At 55.4% G+C, this 18,219-nt stretch overlaps 5 protein-coding genes across 5 annotated transcripts; 3 read left to right on the plus strand and 2 right to left on the minus strand.

The window, feature by feature from the left end:
- Positions 1-3,033: 3,033 nt before the first annotated feature.
- CLUP02_06498 (uncharacterized protein) lies at positions 3,034-8,475 on the plus strand (the record flags this gene model as incomplete). Its single annotated transcript, XM_049285497.1, has 2 exons — positions 3,034-8,303; positions 8,352-8,475. The coding sequence occupies 2 exons, from the start codon at positions 3,034-3,036 to the stop codon at positions 8,473-8,475; spliced, it is 5,394 nt and encodes a 1,797-aa protein (XP_049142640.1).
- A 956-nt stretch (positions 8,476-9,431) lies between these two features.
- CLUP02_06499 (tetratricopeptide) lies at positions 9,432-13,735 on the plus strand (the record flags this gene model as incomplete). The annotated part of the gene is made up of 2 exons (XM_049285498.1): positions 9,432-9,550; positions 9,613-13,735. The coding sequence occupies 2 exons, from the start codon at positions 9,432-9,434 to the stop codon at positions 13,733-13,735; spliced, it is 4,242 nt and encodes a 1,413-aa protein (XP_049142641.1).
- A 270-nt stretch (positions 13,736-14,005) lies between these two features.
- CLUP02_06500 (RecQ mediated genome instability protein Rmi1) lies at positions 14,006-14,758 on the minus strand (the record flags this gene model as incomplete). Its single annotated transcript, XM_049285499.1, has 1 exon — positions 14,006-14,758. One exon carries the CDS (start codon positions 14,756-14,758, stop codon positions 14,006-14,008), a length of 753 nt encoding a protein of 250 aa, XP_049142642.1.
- Positions 14,759-15,206: 448 nt separating this feature from the next.
- On the plus strand, positions 15,207-16,289 carry CLUP02_06501 (uncharacterized protein; the record flags this gene model as incomplete). Its single annotated transcript, XM_049285500.1, has 2 exons — positions 15,207-15,728; positions 15,876-16,289. The coding sequence occupies 2 exons, from the start codon at positions 15,207-15,209 to the stop codon at positions 16,287-16,289; spliced, it is 936 nt and encodes a 311-aa protein (XP_049142643.1).
- Positions 16,290-16,709: 420 nt separating this feature from the next.
- CLUP02_06502 (uncharacterized protein) lies at positions 16,710-18,033 on the minus strand (the record flags this gene model as incomplete). The annotated part of the gene is made up of 4 exons (XM_049285501.1): positions 16,710-17,383; positions 17,450-17,625; positions 17,689-17,946; positions 18,002-18,033. The coding sequence occupies 4 exons, from the start codon at positions 18,031-18,033 to the stop codon at positions 16,710-16,712; spliced, it is 1,140 nt and encodes a 379-aa protein (XP_049142644.1).
- Positions 18,034-18,219: the final 186 nt, after the last annotated feature.

An 18,219-nucleotide genomic window follows, 5' to 3' on the forward strand; every position in this document is an offset into this window, starting at 1 on the left:
TTCGGACAGGAATGGTCAAGCGGCAGTCTTTTTTTCACCCCTTCCCCCTTCTTCTGCAGTCTACGATTAAACTTTTCTTGTCCTTGGTGGTCCACCGGGCAACTTGTCTCATGCTTCTCTGATGCAGCGTTGACGTGCGTTTGTGTCGGCTGCTCGGGTGGTGTGGTTCATGCACTCCCGGCCCCGGCGGCGGCTCGGCTGCAACATCATCATACATGGCACATCCGCGAGTTGTTAGGGACACGACGGTTCAGTTTGCGGGATGAGATATGGCTAGCGACATATAACACACCTTGGTCGGTCAAAAAAAAAAAGAAAGGCCAAAAACATACAACACCAGTTATTCGCTGATCGTCACCGACTCAACTACTGATCTGGCCCTCATCGGCTTGTCTATGGGAGAGCGGACGGGATCCCGAATTGTCCGATGGGTGTGGTCGTATGTGCTTGTTCAGTGAGGTCAATAGCATTATACTGGAAAGCCAACGTCAGGTGGAATGGAAATCTGTGTCGTCGATGATCTGTACGGTTGTGGATATTGGTTTCAGTGGTGGGGGATGACGTCGGCCAGCTGGGCCTCTTGCCCGGTAATGAACGAACTGTTGCTGGGAATGGGGTAGTAGTAGATGATGCTATAAGTGTGTGTTCTATATGTGGTTGATATGCGATATGGAGGTGTTTGGGCCTCGAGAGGGAGAGAGTAGCGATGCATGGCGATTGCGCCGAAGAGTAGGTATATTTTGCGAGAAACCATTTTTGGCGAGACACAAAGATCTCCAGAGCAGAACATCTTTTTTCTTCCAAAGTGAAGGTTGAGTGAAACCCATGAGCTGAGAACTCGCAGCTGCGTCTTGAGGTTGAGGCTGAAAATGCTCCAAGGTGAAGAAGATCCTGCGGGACCGGGGGCGGGGACTACGGCCGGCGGCCGGGTCTGGGGTAGACCATAATGCGGTACGGGTACTTCAAACGTCGCACGGTTGGAACCTGAAAGAACTTTGGGCCTTGATTCCTGATTCTCTCAAGGACGAAAGAGGACAGTAAAGGATACAAGTTGGAGGACGAGGAGGGCACAAGGGGAGCCGGAGACATTCAAGATGGCGCTTGTCGGAATTTGGCGAATGAGACGTCGAGAGCCATGCTGGCGGTTGGCTGCATTTTGCGAGGATCGCGGCTCACCGGTTCGTCGGTCTGGTGGCGGGGAGGTTTGGAGGAGCGCTTGTGTGCCTTGCTGCTTTAAGAGGAGTGATTGGTTCTCGTTGGTATTCGCTGATGCTTTCAATACGCTTTCGATGATACCCAGCCATGTACCTCAATTTGTGCACGCCGATGAGCACTTATTCTCATGCAGTGTGCTGCATCTGGTAGCTGTGCATCTGAACTGCAAACCCCTTACTTTGCGACTTGCAAATGACTGTTCATCTCCATCGGTATCAAAAACGAGTGATGGCACCTCGTTCAATTTGAAAATATCGAGCAAAGGGGGTCGAGTTGAAATGAATTGTTCGTGTTAGAGCGGCAGGTTAATAAGGTAGCGCGAGGTGGGCACCCGCTACCCGGTCCCTCATGCAAGCCTGGAAAGGCCCAAATGAAACAGACGGGGCCTTGCGTCGGGTCGCGGGTGGATTCATTGATCTGGGCCTAGCTGCTTTCTGGAGTAGGTGTGTCTTACTCTTGGATCTTGAGATGAGGCTGGAATTGGATTTAGCGGACATTGGGATTTGGGGATGAAACAGATAATCCTGAAGGTACCGGTATCTGTACGATGTTCGTACCTCGCGAGACCTTTCCCAGCTGAGTAAGCCGATGTAATGGTTGCGAGGACGTACCTTTGGGATGAGGTGCTGTGTGCTCATGCAAGGAATCAACCAAGCAGGCAGGTCCTTTCCATTTGTTGGTTGCACTGCGCGCGCCTGGCTTCCACTGGCCTCTGCTACCGAGAACAAGACGGCAACATCTTGGACTTGAACAAAACACCACGAACACGGAAACACGACGACACATGAGCATTGTCTTTGATCGCGCTCTATCTGTACAAGCTGTTACCGACGACGATTCATACGGTATACCCAAAACGAGTCACTGACCATCACCGAGTCCTGACATCGTTCTTAAAAGTACCCGTAATTGCGCCTTTGTATCGTCTGCGCCGAAGCCCACACAGGATCCTTTACCAGCCAGAAACCCACGAGTCGCACTCTTCCATCCTACGACCAGCGCAAGAGGTCGTTGCCGTACGGATAGGCTGTACGAATAGCCCCTCGTCACACCCTCACGGTGCCTTCATTGGCCCGGAGATCTGCACGGCACATCCGCCCCCCGCCAAAAGCTGCGTGTGCGTGGGATAACGCACGCCAGAGCCGAAGCCAACGTCCACTTCCCACGCCAGTTTCGAACAGTCTCATCCCATCTACGAATGCTCTGCCGCCACTCGCTGCAGTCTTGGAGATAGCCTGCCAAAACTAGCCCAAAGAGTTAGTGTAGACGCACCTCGTCGCGGCCCAGCCTCCAGCATTCACACGCATCCGCCATTCTCTAAGCGCGCTACAAAGTACTCACGCACTCAGGGTACGGAGTGTAGGTACTGTACTTTCTGTGGGCTTGTCTTCTGTTCTGCCTCTATCTGCCCGCCTTTGCACAACATACCAGTACCCTGCCAGTCTGCCACTACCTATCCACATCCGTAAGCTGAAAGACATTGAACGGCTGCTACCTTACATTCACATACCACCCACCCCTCTCTCCCGTCCAAAGTCCCCATTCGGTTCTCGTCTTCTTCTCTTCAACATTCCTACAACCTGACGAATTCCTCCAGAAGTACCTAGCGCGCCCGAGAGAGTCAAACTCCAAGCAGCTGCTCGCCAAGACCACCAACACGATCTACGATAATTAGGCATAACGCCCTGGTGCCAATACAGCGACGGTCGCCGCCTTACCGCAACATGACTACGGTCTGAAGGCCCGCTCGCGCCCACCAGCCCACACCACCACCCCTGCCATGTGCCGCGTACCCATACCATCCATACCTGGCATACCATGAGCACCAGCTCGCGCCAACGCTCTGCGACCCGATCTGATACCCACGACCGAAATTCGAGCCCATTCCCATCTGTGCCTCGATCCAGAGACGAGATACACAATCTCGACGGTTTCGTCTTCAACGTCAACGACTTACCCACCCATACCTCGACGACGAGCTCGACAACACCAAAGATCCTGTCTCCGAACATCAACGGTAACGGCGCTCTCTCGCCGTATCCTCAGCCGAGGAACTCCAACTTTCTTTCTGCCGGCGGTCTTCGCCCGAGGGCCTCGACTGCGAGCTCCGTTCCGACAACACCTCTACTCGGGCTCGATCCCGCGAGGCCAGCCACCAGAGCTGGCCCGCCTCCCCCGCCGGCCATGTATCAAAACACCCAGCGACATGCCTCTTCGACCGACCCCTCGAGACCCTTCCAGGTCCCCCCTCCACCGCCGCCTATGTCGCCGCCCGTGCAAGGCCAGATGAGCAACATGATGTCGATACCTCCTCCGCCCCCGAGATTCCCTTCTGCTCCTGGCGCAACGGGAGGAAGTGGAATGATGCTTCCGCCGCCTCCAGGGCCACCGCCTGGAAGCGCAATGGCAGGCCAAGCACCATGGCACGGCGCCTTTGGGCGCATGTACGACGGTCGTGGCGGCTTCAATATGCCACCTCCCCCACCGGGACAACACCAGGCCTACAATCCAAAGTTACACGCGCAGGTTGCGACGGGAACGACACTATCGATACCGCCGCCACCTCCACCGAACGAACATGTTATGTCGGCAACCTACATACCGCAAGGCGACACGTATGGCGAAGGCGTTGGGATACCTGGTCTAGGCGGCTTTGACGAAAATGCCACATTCTCGGCAACCTCTCAGAGCTCATGGCCTACCAACAGTCAGACCAGCGGTGATACGGCAATGACCACGCCGCAAGACGATGTGTCAGGAGGGAGGGACAGAATGTACGCTCAAGCAATGCACAGCCGTGGGATGTCAACGACCTCCAATGCCACGTCAATTAGCACCTCCAGCATCCACCCAGAGCTGGCGGCGCAATGGCCGTTGGAAAAGGTGCTGCTGTGGCTGGCTACGAATCAATTCTCCAAGGATTGGCAGGAGACTTTCAAGGGGCTTAATCTGCATGGTGCTCACTTCCTTGAGCTCGGTAGTATGCACGGTGGTCGGGGTAACTTTGGCATGATGCACCAGCAAGTGTACCCAAGATTGGCTGTCGAGTGCACAAACAGCGGGACGGGCTGGGATCAGCCGCGGGAGCGAGAAGAAGGCAAAAGAATGCGACGTCTCATCAGAAGCATCGTGACCGGCCGGCCGGCTGACCCTTCCAAAGTCTCGTCGCATGGCCGAAAAGAGTCGGTCAACCACGGCAATAACTTACCTAGCGCTGGGACGGATATGGCAGAGTCTCCCAACGTGAGTATGATTACCCGTGTGGGTGAACACCCAAAGACTGATGGACGGCAGACGCCTATCAAAGCGCCGGGGCCTGGTTTTGGCGGCCGTCGATTTTCGCAAACGAGATCGACGACCATGCCAACTCTAAACAGCACCATGAGTTCGGATTCAAGCCACAGAAACATCATGAAGCAGATTGATGGGGATGGGGTCCGCCGGCAAAGTCCAAATGCCAGCGAGTCCGGCGAGGGCACATTCCGTCCACCCCCCTTGCGGACAGACAGCCCGAACGGCAGTCCAAATCCTCAGAGCGCTTCGCTGTTCCCCTCCTCCGCTGGCAACATGTCAGCGTCTCCTCATTCGACCAAGTTTGGACACAGGTCGAGAAATAGCACAGATTCTGTCTCTTCCAACGCCGCTATTTACGGGTCAGGCATCCCACCTGAAGCTACTCAAATGCTGCGTAGTGGGATGAACATTGCAGACATCATTCAAGCCACTCGAAACGGCGAGCCTCGGCGGCTCGGGCAAGACGGAGGGCGTCCATCGCCGCAGGATTCTACTGGCGATCGTTCAGCCGGCACCGAGCCTCCGTCCTCTGCTAAGGATTCTAAGAGTTTCCTCAGTCTCAGCTTCTTGTCGAGAAAGAACAAGCAAAAGAAAGAAGACGGCTTTCCAAGCCCCGACGACATGGAATCGCCGACGTCTCCAGCTCTCAGCTTCAAGCCTCATTCTTTTGGCTCACGCTTTGGAAACAACAGCGAAACCTCTTTGGACATTCGACCTGGATCCAGTTTTGATGTTCACGAAAAGGACTCGGCCAAGTCTAGACGTCCTGGCCCTAACAGAGTGTTTGCGCTGGCTACCTTGGACGGATACAATTATCGCATGTGCGACATCACCGAGGCCGAATCGGCCATGGACCTTCGTCTCGTCATTTGTAGCAACTTGGGTCTGATGGATGCCACGACATCTCAAATTTACCTTACCGAGCTTGGCAAATTTAACCATGAGAACCCTCTGGACGACCAGAAACTCCTCAACAATCGCAAGCATAGGGCCGATGCAACAGGGACTCTCAAGTTCTTCATCCGTCAAGGTGGAAATGCGCCTCAAGGCTCTAGCCACGCCAATGGCAACCCAACGCATACATCCCTTGACGAGGAGGCATACAACCGACTGAACGGGTTGTCGCGGACAAGATCCAGCTCTTCTCCCCCAACATCGAGGCAAAACACCATGACCGGCGAAAGGGTAGATGACAAGATGCTTGCTCAAGAAGCAAGCGAGTATCGTGCCGAGATGGAGCGTAAGCAGCGTGAGTACCTCGAAAAGAGACGTAAAGCTGCTGGTTCCGGCAACACGCCAGAGAGTGCTACTACGCCGTATGGTATTCACGGCAGGACCGTCGATTTCGACCAGCCACGCCAATCACCTTACGAGGACAAGAAGCCGGAAGTGCTGTTCCCCGTACGGAAGCCTCCTGCGCCGCCGAGTGACCCATCAGCTACCTTACTCAAAGCCAACTCATTGAGTCGGAAGACGGGGCATGCGATGCGGTCGTCTGCCGATGGAGCTCCTACGCCGCGACGGCCCTCGACTCTGTTCGAGGATATGGAGCTCCCCGGCCAGAACGGAGACCGTAAAAAGAAGACTTCGAGCCAGCCTGTCGCCGGAATTGGTGCAGCACTTGTGGGCATGGGCAGAGGCCTTGGGGCAGTTGGCGTTAACGCTAACCGGAGATCCAAGTCGCCCAACCGAGTGTCATCGCAACCGGCTTTAGGCAACGAATACTCAGACCGAGGTAAGGGAGCTATTTCATCTGTTGACTTTGCGAAGTCGTTTTCGGGCCGAGACAGCCCTCAATCAGCGTTGTCTGGCTCGCCCGGCACTCTGACATGGAGTCGTGGGAACATGCCCTTCTTTGTGCCGGACTACTCTCCCGAGGGTACTCCGATCCCGCGGAGGCAATCTAAGAAAGGAATGGCAGCTAAAACAAACCAAACAGTACACAGAGTTGCCTCGCGCGAGATCAGCCCCAGCTCCATGAACCCCCCACCATTTCCCCAGAGTGCACCACCCCAGCCTCACCGTCGCAAGTCTCACGGGCCGGACTTTGACTTCCTCGAATCCGAAGTCAGCTTTGAGAAGCCTGCTCCGCCACCTGCTCCAGAGCGTGGCGATGATTCAGGGGATGACTCAGATGATGGCCTGTTTGCAATTCCCATCGCTGCTGCCAAGCCCAAGCCGACAAAGATCACTCGTATTTTTGACGGCGACGATTCGCCTGATGAATCGACTGACAAGCGGCCAAACTTGACGGTGAATACGTCTAGATCTAAGGGAAAGCAGCTTTCAGTGTCATTCACGTCTCCCAAGTCCTTGGGCAGTGCAAGCAATAGAACCCCCGAAGGCGAAGAAGATGACGCTCTCATGAGTGCCAGGAGCGGTAAGAGTTCACGCAGAACTCCAAACACGCCTCAGTCGGAGTCTGAGGATAGTAAGCTGGGCAGGAGGAAGTCTTTTGTAGAGAAGGATGTCTGGGCCAACCGCCCGACCACCGACGCCCTTATTAACAACCTCGATGACTTCTTCCCCAACCTGGATCTTGATCAACCCGTACTGGAAGAAGGCGAGGCAGAGGCCAACCCACCGTCTCCCATCGCTGAGGGAGAGGAGAAGGAAGCCTCTAAACGTCCGGCGCCACCCCAGTCACCACCAAGTCTTCGTGCGGCCATTTCCAATAATCGATCATTTTACAACGACAACGATACGCTTGGATCGGATGAGTCTACTCTCAAGGCACTTGAGCGTCCTGCGTCGGTCGCGTCGGTTGCACAAAGGAGTGTTCGACGCTCAGGCGGCCTAGGCCGGATGAAGTCCATTCGTGAGGTTGCCCGTGGCGCTCATGAGGCTAATAAGCGGTTCACCACGACGACAACTACACAACCTGGCCAGGCTACCCAGAACACATCAGTACTGATGAGGAGAAAGAGCACAAAGATGTTCAATGCCAATATTGTACAAATTCGGCCCGATCAGCGAGGCAGCATGGTCATGCCGCAGATTCCCCAGGACACCATCCCCAAACGCCAAACCACATTCCGGTGGTTCAAGGGCCAACTTATCGGCAAGGGTACATATGGCCGTGTCTATCTCGGTATGAATGCTACGACCGGAGAATTCTTGGCTGTCAAGGAAGTCGAGGTCAACCCCAAGGCTGCGCAGGGCGACAAGGCAAAGATGCGTGAGCTGGTGGCAGCTCTCGATCAGGAGATCGAGACAATGCAGCATCTTGACCACGTAAACATTGTGCAATACCTTGGATGCGAGCGTAAGGAGACCTCTATCAGTATTTTCCTCGAGTACATTTCTGGTGGCAGTATCGGATCTTGCCTGCGCAAGCACGGCAAGTTTGAGGAGTCTGTCGTCTCATCACTCACTCGGCAGATGCTTTCTGGTCTTGCGTACCTTCACAGAGAGGGTATTTTGCATCGCGACCTCAAGGCGGACAACATCCTGCTAGATCTCGACGGAACTTGCAAGATTTCAGATTTCGGTATCTCAAAGAAGACGGACAACATTTACGGCAACGACAAGTCCAACTCGATGCAGGGCTCAGTGTTCTGGATGGCACCAGAGGTTATCCGCTCTGAAGGCAAGGGCTACAGCGCCAAGGTCGACATCTGGAGTTTGGGCTGCGTTGTCCTGGAGATGTTCGCTGGTCGACGACCTTGGTCCAAAGAGGAAGCCGTCGGAGCCATCTACAAGATCGCCAATGGAGAGACGCCGCCTATCCCTGATGAAGTTCGGGAAACAATCAGTCCACTGGCCATCGCTTTCATGCTGGACTGTTTCACTGTGTAAGTCTGATCCCATATGGTCACTAGTCCACTACTAACTTTCGACAGAAACCCGCTGGAGCGACCTACAGCAGATGTCCTGCTTTCGCAGCACCCGTTCTGCGAGCTGGACCCTAATTACAACTTTTTCGATACGGTGTTGTACTCCAAGATTCGCGGGAAAGACGTCTAGGGGGGAGAGGCCTTGGAGAGTTCACTGTGGGCTCTGTGAGAAAAGAAACAGGATGCGTGTGTAGCGGAGACCGCGTCATGGCGGTAGATTTTGGGCGGACTCGTCGTGAAAATGCCTGTTTTAAGACGCTCGTTGATCGTTGCAGCGATGGCGCAAGGGGGGTCGCATTCGGATCACTGGTTTTGTCTCGCAAAGCGTGTACTTTTTTGGTGCTCGTCTGCTTCTTGAATATTTATTTAAGTAGAGTGCGCCTCTGCTGGGCGGCCCGAACTCCGCCCAGAACTCGGGGCTGGCGTAGTACATATCGAGGCGGCCAGTAATTATATGGAAAGGGCAAAAGAATCCCCTCAAAGCAACCCTCCACGGAGCGACTGTTCTATTATGCTTGAAGTCGCTGGTTATTGTTGTTATTCTACTTCTAATTGATTAACTACTATAATCCGTTAGTTGTCAGTCGCAGTCAGAGTGGTACGTTGAGGTAACTAAGGTACCTATTCATAGGTACCTATCGTAGGTAAGGTACCTTATCAGATGGATTGGAATTCCTTATCTTATCGAATAGTGGTGATGTAAAGCTTATGGCTACCTACCTACCCAGTGCTAAGGTAGGTGCCACGTCGGGGAGCTGCTATGCTCAAAGCGGGGCATGATGTAATAAGGGAGGTGTTGATGGTGGGGCACTGCCCTCTGTAGCGCTCACCACAGCTCATGCCTCACTGAGCCTCTCATGCGAGGGTTTACTGCAAGAGAAGGCACCAACGGGAATCTCACTTCATCCGCCAACACACACCAGGGCTGGATCAACACACTGTAAATCCCGAACCTCTGTTCTCGGTCTCTTATTTTCCTTCACGTTCTCTCTTCCTCTCACTCGCGGCCTTCCAGCACCACGGTGATGCCCCACCTTTGGAAGAATACCTCACGTTCATGATTCACGACATCTGTCACTAGCCACGATGTCCGGGGCCAATGCTGTGCTGAAGGCCATTGGCGACTCCGTGAAGCAGCAAAAATGGGATGATGCTATTCAGAAGGCGACTGACTTTCTTGAGCGGGAGCCAAAGAACTACCAAGCGTAAGGGCTCGTTGGATTTCTTGCGTCTCTACACCGAAGGCAGCTGCTGACACTGCTCGCAGGACCATCTTCCTCGCTTTTGCCCTCGACAAGAAGAGCCGTGTCGATGACGCGGAGAAGGCTTACAAGTCTGCGGCTTCCCTACGACCAAAGGACAGCCAGGCATGGCAAGGTCTCATCAAGCTCTACGAGAAGCAAGACCGCAAACGCTTAGCCGCCTACCAGCAGGCTGCCATCAGCTTGGCTGAGATTTACCGTGATGCAGAAGACATGTACAAGTGTCAAGATGTCATTGATAAGTTCATTGACTTTGCAAGATCTCAAGGGGATACTTCGCAATACATCGAAGCTCTCAGTGTCATCTTGCCCGGGAGTCCGATTTACCCTGCTCTCGAGGGTCGCGTTCCACACCCAGCCAAAACCTACGAGACCATGGCGCAGATGATTGAGACAGACGAGAAGAAGCGCATAAATACACTCATTGGCGAACGACGGACAAGGATCGGCGCGCGCCTGACTGAGGTCACTCTCGAGGTCAAGCGTGAAGTCATAGCTCAGAGCAAGCTCGAGTTCGTCTACCACCAGCTGATCAACTGGACGAACGATGACGATCTCCGGCGGAAATATGAAGAAAAGCTTCTCCAGTACTGCTACGACCGGCTCCTGGTCGCACCACACGGCCCGGAAAAGGGTCAGGCTCTTCAAGCTGTCCTGAAACTGGCGCTTGACATGGTCATCATCAAGCACCCCTTCCGGCTTGCCTGGGAGATTGCCATTGACTACAAGGACGCCAAAGAGATCAAGGAATGGGACGTCAATATGCTGAGAGACTATTGCACGTTCTTCCCCGAGACCGATCTCTACAAAGTCATTACCGGCTTTCTTACGAGTAGCATCTCTCCCTTCCCTAAGCCAACACCGGCGGCTCTCGAAGCGGAGGAAACCGAGGAGGAGAGCGAGGACGACGAGGGAGGCGGCGTTTCCATGGTGCCTCTCACAGAACAGGATAGAATCCTTATGATGACTGAGGGCATCACTACGTCGAACTCACTATTCGCTCACCGATTGATGGGAGAGTACTACCAGCATTTAGAGGAATACGAAACGACGGTTGAACTGATGCGAAAGTCGATGGGACACATCAAAACGGAGAGAAACAAGACCGGCATGTCGTTCCAGAATACCCACGATGCCTTCTCTTTGTACTTGGCAACAGGGTTGGTGTTCTTCCAGTCACCGAGACATCACACTGAGGCCAAGTCGCTGTTTGAAGGGGTTCTATCACATGATCCGTCGTCTACTCCAGCCTTGATTGGTGTCGGTCTCATCTACGAAGAGGAGGAGGATTACGACGACGCCATAGATTTCTTTGGGCGTGCTCTGGAGAGAGACCCCTCCAACCTACGGGTCAAGACCGAATCTGCCTGGGTCCAGGCGCTCAAAGGAGACTTTGAGACTGCAAAGGCAGAGCTGGAGGATTCGCTGCCTCTCATCGAGGAGATGCCTACGCCTTCGAAGGAGCTTCTCGCGCAGACACAGTATCGACTAGGTTCATGCATCTGGAACATTGACACATCAAAGGCAGCACGCAAAAGCCGCACCGGCGCTTACTTGTACTTCTTGGACGCCCTAAAGAACAATCTCAACTTTGCGCCAGCCTACACGAGTCTCGGTGTCTACTACGCCGACTACGCCAAAGACAAGAAGAGAGCCAGACGCTGCTTCCAAAAGGCTGTAGAGCTCTCTGCCTCCGAGGTCGAAGCCGCCAAGCGTCTTGCTGAGTCTTTTGCTGACGAGGGCGACTGGGACAGAGTCGAGCTTGTGGCGCAGCGTGTGGTTGACTCTGGAAAGGTCAAGCCGCCCCCGGGCTCGAAGAGGAAGGGCATCAGCTGGCCCTTCTCTGCCCTTGGCGTGGCAGAGCTGAACAAGCAGGATTTCCACAAGTCTATCGTGTCTTTCCAGTCTGCACTGAGAATCCACCCAGAGGACTACCACTCGTGGGTCGGCCTGGGCGAAAGCTACTACTCTTCCGGCCGATACATCGCAGCCACCAAGGCGATTCTCAACGCCCAGAAGCTGGAGGAGACTGCGCCTGCCGAGACTCTGGGCGACACTTGGTTCACCAAGTACATGCTTGCTAATGTCAAGCGTGAGCTAGCTGAATTCGATGAGGCCGTCGCTCTGTACCAGGATGTCATTGAGGGCCGCCCTGATGAGGACGGAGTTGCCATTGCCCTAATACAGACCATGGTTGACAGTGCTCTCGACAGTGTGGAAAAGGGCCTGTTTGGCAAGGCGGTGCACCTCGCCATCGACACGATAGACTTTGCATCAAAGGCCGCTCCTAGCGTCACCGAGACCTTCAACTTCTGGAAGTCGCTCGCGGATGCTTGCTCCGTCTTTTCCGCGGTACAAAGCCGAGCGGTTGACTTCCCAGCAGATGTAATCATGACACTAATCGACAGTGGCGACAAGGAGGCATATGACCTCTTTGCCGACGTGGATAACGTCGGAACCGGTGTCATATCTGCAAAGGGCTTGTTCTCTGAAGATGAGAGACTTGGTGTTGATCTGACAAGATGCATCCACGCAACCATTTTGTGTCATAAGCGGGCAATCCACGTCTCTGCAAACGACTTGCATGCCCAAGCAGTCGCATATTACAACCTTGGCTGGGCCGAGCACCGGGCTCACATTTGCCTGCCCTCGAGCATCAGAAAGAAGTCGAGCGTCTACTTGAAGACGGCCATGAAGTGCTTCAAGCGAGCCATTGAACTGGAAGCCGGTAACCCGGACTTCTGGAACTCTTTGGGTGTCGTCACGAGCGAGGTCAACCCGGCCGTCTCGCAGCACTCGTTCGTTCGCAGCTTACACCTGAACGAGAGAAGCCCGGCAGCCTGGACCAACCTCGGCACCCTCGCCCTTCTCCAGAACGACGTGCAGCTCGCGAACGAAGCCTTTAACCGGGCGCAGTCAACTGATCCCGACTACGCGCACGCGTGGCTCGGCCAGGGTTTTGTGGCACTCTTGTACGGAAAGGTCAAGGAGGCCAGGGGCCTGTTCACGCACGCCATGGAGATCGCCGAGGCATCGTCGGTGCTCACCAGACGCCAGTACTCGGTGGCCGTGTTCGACTTCATCCTGGGCACGACGTCTGCCAACATCGCCTCCCTGATTCAGCCCATCTTCGGCCTCGGCCAGCTCAACAGCCTGAAGCCACAGGACCTCGCGTACGGACACCTGTCGGCCATGTTCCTGGAGCGGACCCATGATACGGGAAAGGCGGTGGAGACGCTGGAGAAGATCTGCGGCATTCTCGAGTCCGACTACGAGGTCACTGAGTCCCCGCAGTCCCTCGCGCATTTCGCGCTGGCCAAGACCGACCTGGCGAGGTCCTACCTTGCCGCAGGCGCGTTCGAGCAGGCTATCGAGTGCGGCGAGATGGCCATCCAGCTGAGCGCCGACGAGTCCGACAACGAGCTGAGCAGGGAAGAGCGCAAGAAGGCGCGACTTTCGGCGCACTTGACCGTCGGGCTGGCGCAGTACTACAGCGAGGATGTTAACGAGGCGCTCCTGTGCTTCGAGTCGGCGCTCGAGGAGTCCGACAACAACCCCGATGCGGTCTGTCTCCTCGCGCAGGTGCTCTGGGCCACGGGCGCCGAAGAGTCCCGCGAAAAGGCTCGTGTCGCGCTATTCGAGGTCATTGAGAAACAGCCCGACCACGTCCAGTCCGTCCTCCTGCTCGGCGTCATCGCCATCCTGGACAACGACGAGGAGTCGGTCGAGGCCGTCGTGTCGGAGCTGCAGGGGCTGCGGACGAGCCACAACGTCGGAGACGCGGAGCAGTCGCAGATCGGCGAGGTTCTCAACGCTATCGCGAAGCTCGGGGATTCGAGCACGGAGGAAGATGTCATGACGCAGATCCAGACGGATATCATGCTCTATCCTCACCTGCCTCACGGCTGGTCGAACCTGGCCGAGTTTAGCGGGGAGCAACATGCGGCGGCGATGGCGTTGACTGTGGCTAAGAAGGCAGCGCCGCCTAGGGGTACGCTTGAGGCGGAGAGTTTGGCAAAGGCGTATGCTGGGACGGGAGTCGCGGCAGATGCGCAGACGGCCATCTTCTTGGCTCCTTGGAAGCCTGATGGTTGGAACTCTTTGCGAGAGGCTGTTTACGGCAGCTAGTCCAAATGAAGCGCTGATATTACCGTTATTGCTGCTGAACCGAACAAGATAGGTGAAGGGTCCATGTACAGGGTCAATTTTGACCAGATATGGATCAGAAAGCGGCTCTTCATGAGACCTGTTAGAGTTTGCTGCAAGCTAGCCTACGAATAAAAAAACAGAATAAAAGGGAATTTGTCCTGCCCGATTTCCCATGAGCAAATAAAGCAAGGGGGTATCAATGCCAAACTCCAAGTGATGCCACACTCACACCGATTTCCTCAAGCCATATCACCTTTCCCCCTTGACAATCTCCTTCAACCTCGCCATCCGCCCCTCGATCCAAGCCTTCTGCCACGCATCGACCTTGCCCCCAAGCATCGCGCACTTATCCGGCTCTAGCAACACCGTGCCCCTCGCCACGACCGTCCCCTTCTTGAGCACAATCTTCTCGCCGATATTTGTGCTCCCGATCCCAATCTTGTCTATCCTTCTGAGCTCCAGCGCGTAAATCTTGTTGCCCTTGAAGTCTTGCAATATCAGCCTGTGGGTAGCGTTCCGTCTCTGCTGCTGTTGTGGTTGGATGGCTCTACTACCCGCCCTAACAGCATTCCCACCGCCGCCGGTGCCCTCGTCGATATTATCATACTCGGGCTCCTCAGTGGCAGCAACAAGTCTCACCACCCTCCGCCCCGTCGTCTGCTCCCCCCTCGCGACTGCCTCGAGCTCCTCGACCTGTTCCCAGCGCGAGAGGCTCAGGTTCTCGACGTCGAGAACCTGACAGGGGACGTCTCGTTGCAGAGTCAACTCGGGTTGATCGGTGGTTGTCGTGGGGAGACTCGCGGTGGCGGAGGGGTCGAGGAGGCCCGGCGTCGTGAGGTCCGAGGCGAGGAGGCGGGCTTTGGCGGTCGCGATGAGGGAGGGGAGAGGGGGGGTCGGGACGCGCGAGGTCAGGGTTGTGGTCCAGGGTAGGGAGGGGGTCGGGAAGGATTGGGTTTGGAGAGCGGAGCGTATCTTGGATGTGCAGTCCATGTTATCTTTCATGTGCCGGTTCAGGTTTGGTGAGTGTCTACATCCTGAGCCTATCGAGAGGGAAGTTTGTTGTTTGCTTTCGAATGAGTTTAGGTTGGAGATGGAGAAGAATAAAGCTTCAGTGGGGTAAGCTACCCCAAAATCTCTAAAACCCTGGGCGCGCACCCCCCCACTGCAGATCCTGGGCGTTTAGCATGTGTCAATTAGCGCAGCCTCGCTGTGCAGCTGAAGTTCAGGGGGCGCTTCCCCACAGGAGCTCTGTCGCGGACCTATCGCCTGCATCCCCGTCGTCCTCCCAAGGTCAGCCTCGCTTCCTTCGATCTGTCACTACCATCCAACTCTACGCAAACACCTAGAACAGAACACCTCCGACCAATCCCTCAATTGGCTTCCCGTGCTTTTTGATTTTGCAACGATCGAAAGAAGGTCTCTTAGGCAAGGCCGCCTGTATCACACCAAGATGTCCACAATCGCATCCCCCCGCGAACCGCCAGCCCTCACCCGCCGCGTCTCAGCACAACCACACACCCCGACATCCTCAACCAGACCCTCCCTCGACACCCCCCGCTCCCTCACAAGCTCCCCGAACCCAGGCTCCTCCGCGACCTTCGGCAACGGAACCGGGCCCGGGGGCGCCGCGCCAGCGCCCTCCAAGCGCGCGAACCGAGCCGCCCTCCGCGAGTACTACAACCTCAAGAAGGCTGCCGCAGCCGGCGGGAACGGCACGCCCCCTTCGCTAGAAATCACAGAAGACCACGAGCGCCACGCGGAGCACTCCGAGGTCCCGCCCAGCGAGCTCGACAGCCCGTCATTTGACGCCGAGGCCTACGTGCGCAAGGCGCTGGCGGATAACACGCTTGACGATTTGTTGAGGGTGTATACCCGCGTGCTGGGCGAGATCCGGGCGCTGGACGCGGAGAAGAAGGCGCTGGTGTATGATAATTACTCCAAGCTTATATCCGCGACGGAGACGATTCGCAAGGTAAGCAAGAGAACAGAGTCTCATTTGTAGTCTTTGGCTATTTCAAGAATCCCAGAGAGAGTCAAGTCCCCAAGCGAAATACAGACAAGAAAAGATCAGAAAGAACGATAAAAGCTAAACGGAACCCTTTGGGGCATGTGAAAATAGATGCGCGCAAATATGGACCCCCTGAACCCCATGGCCTCGACCCTCGACCCCGCGATCGCGGGTATCTACGCCCAGGCGAGCTCGATCCGCGAAGCGCTGCGTAAGACGGTTGTGCCGCCGACGTCGAAGGAGCGCGAGGATGAGGCGGCGGTAGCGACGCGGCGGAGGACGCGGGAGCTCGCGAGGGAGGTGTTGGGAACGCCTGAGAAGCTGCGAAGGCTGATGAAGGAGGGCAAGGTTGAGGAGGCGAGGAGTGCGTGGGAGATGCCGAGGCGGCTGCTGGAGGTCTGGAAGGAGAAGGGCGTCGGCGGGAAGGATGTTGCTGAGTGTCTTGAAGAGGGGGATGCGGCGTTGAGGGTTGGTGGTTCTGGGGAGAGCAGCGTGAGGGCTTCAAAGGATAGCGTGAGATCGTGAGGTGTCTTGTTCTTGGTGTCGTGTTTGGGGTTTGCGGGCATAGCGATGGAGTTATTTGGTGTTGGGGCTTGGCGCAACTTTTATGGTTTGAGCAAAAGAGATAGATTCGCCAAATAGATTTGGACAAAAATCATAGATTTCACAGATTTACTTCATCACTTCAGTCCACGTAACAGCATCTTCACGGATCAAGTCGGACCTTACGTGCACAAATAAGGCATATCTGTCCTCGGCGGTATGGCTTAGCCATCGCAGCGATGTCGACACGGGACTCGAATCGTTCGAAAGGAAGGTAACGTCGTCAGCTATCTAGAGATGGCTGCTTCGAGCTTGTCTTCGACCCCCGAGTGTGAGCTCAATTCTCTCCTAAGCATTTGAAGACATCGTTTTCCCTCTCGAACGTTCGATTCACAGATCGACTTACAGTTCGGAAACGTCCACAATGTCAAACGGATCCCGGTCAGCCGTGCTGACGAGGACCTGCACATCATGCTCCTGCTGCTTCAGCTCTCCTTCCAACAGGGGCTTCATCACCTCGGTAAGGTACCCCCTCTCCGAATTGCTGTGGAACACAGCAACAACCGTCTTGCCCTCCTGCACGGCCTTAAGCGCATTGTGATGGCTCATCTCGCCCGTGACAACCACGTCCGCGGCCGCACTCTTCACAACGTCCCACCCGCTGCCCGCGCACACGGCCACGGCGCCCACGCGCGCCATCGAGATTGTCGACGGGTCCGGCGAGGCGACCATGACGCGGCGCATGCCTACGCGGGAGGCTACGCGCCGGATGATGTCAGCGAGGGACTCGGGCTGGCGGAAGGTGCAGAGAAGGCCGTAGCCTGAGCCCTCGAAGCCGGCTGGGGGCGAGGCGTGAGGAGTAATGACGGTGCGGTCGGAGGGGGCCGCGGTCGAGGAGGAGGAGGCGGGCCCGCCGGAGACGATGTCGCCGAGCCAGGTGTTGAGACCGTTGGGGGCAGCGTCGACTGCGGTATGGGGGCAGTAGACTGCGATGCCGTTGGAGGCGAGGAGCAGGAGAGTTGCTTGCTGGGGGTCCTTTGTTGTGATAGACTTGAGGCCCGAGAAGATGAAGGGGTCTAGGGAGATTGTCAGATGATGGAGGGGAATAGTGGGTTATAAGTCAGTTCGGGGGCGGAGCTTACGATAGCTCACGATGACGCTCGCTTTCTTCTGAACTGCCTCTTCGGCGACGGCGTAGGTGAGGTCGTTAGTGAGGAGGACGACTGGGCTTTTTTGCGTGGCGGTTGTGGTGGTCACGATGTTATCCAGGAGAAGACCGACATTGTCCCATCTCCTGTCGGCAATCTCTTCAGGGTAGCTGTGTGAGACGATTTAGTTTTAATTGGTCTGTGTTTGGCTGAGAGGTGATGGTGAGACTTACTGCTTGCGCATGGCAGCCACCACTTGGGCGGTGAAGCCTGCAGAGGAGTACTTGTTGCTAGCCGCCATTTTGATATTCGTTGTGGCAAGATGAGTCTGATGAAGGCAAGATGCTGTCGAGAAATGAGAAGCAGAGTTGTGGACTGTCGTGGAGATGTTCAAGGACTGAAGCCGAAGTGAAGCTGTAGACCCGCAAGACCGTCGACTTATATGCGCTGATGCCCTAGCAAGCTTGAAGCTCATTGACTGGATGGGCGTCCTGAAACCAGTGAGCATAGCTTCTCTTGTAGAGTTCAGATAGAAAAGGATCAAACAGACTCTTGCTTCTTTCGAAATCGATTGACATACAACACGCTCAAGTTCCTAAATTCTCTAAGCCTTGAAATTGGGTGTCGTGGTATGAGGTAATGTTGTAGAGGGGTTGCAGAGCTCGAGCTTCATTCAAATATCCATTAAATGCATACGAAGATGTCTTCTGTCATTAGTGTTTTGACTGAATGACATAAGCCCCGCAATGACACATACCCCCACT

This window comes from Colletotrichum lupini, chromosome 3 (assembly GCF_023278565.1).
Source record: "Colletotrichum lupini chromosome 3, complete sequence".
NCBI classification, from domain to species: Eukaryota; Fungi; Ascomycota; class Sordariomycetes; order Glomerellales; family Glomerellaceae; genus Colletotrichum; species Colletotrichum lupini.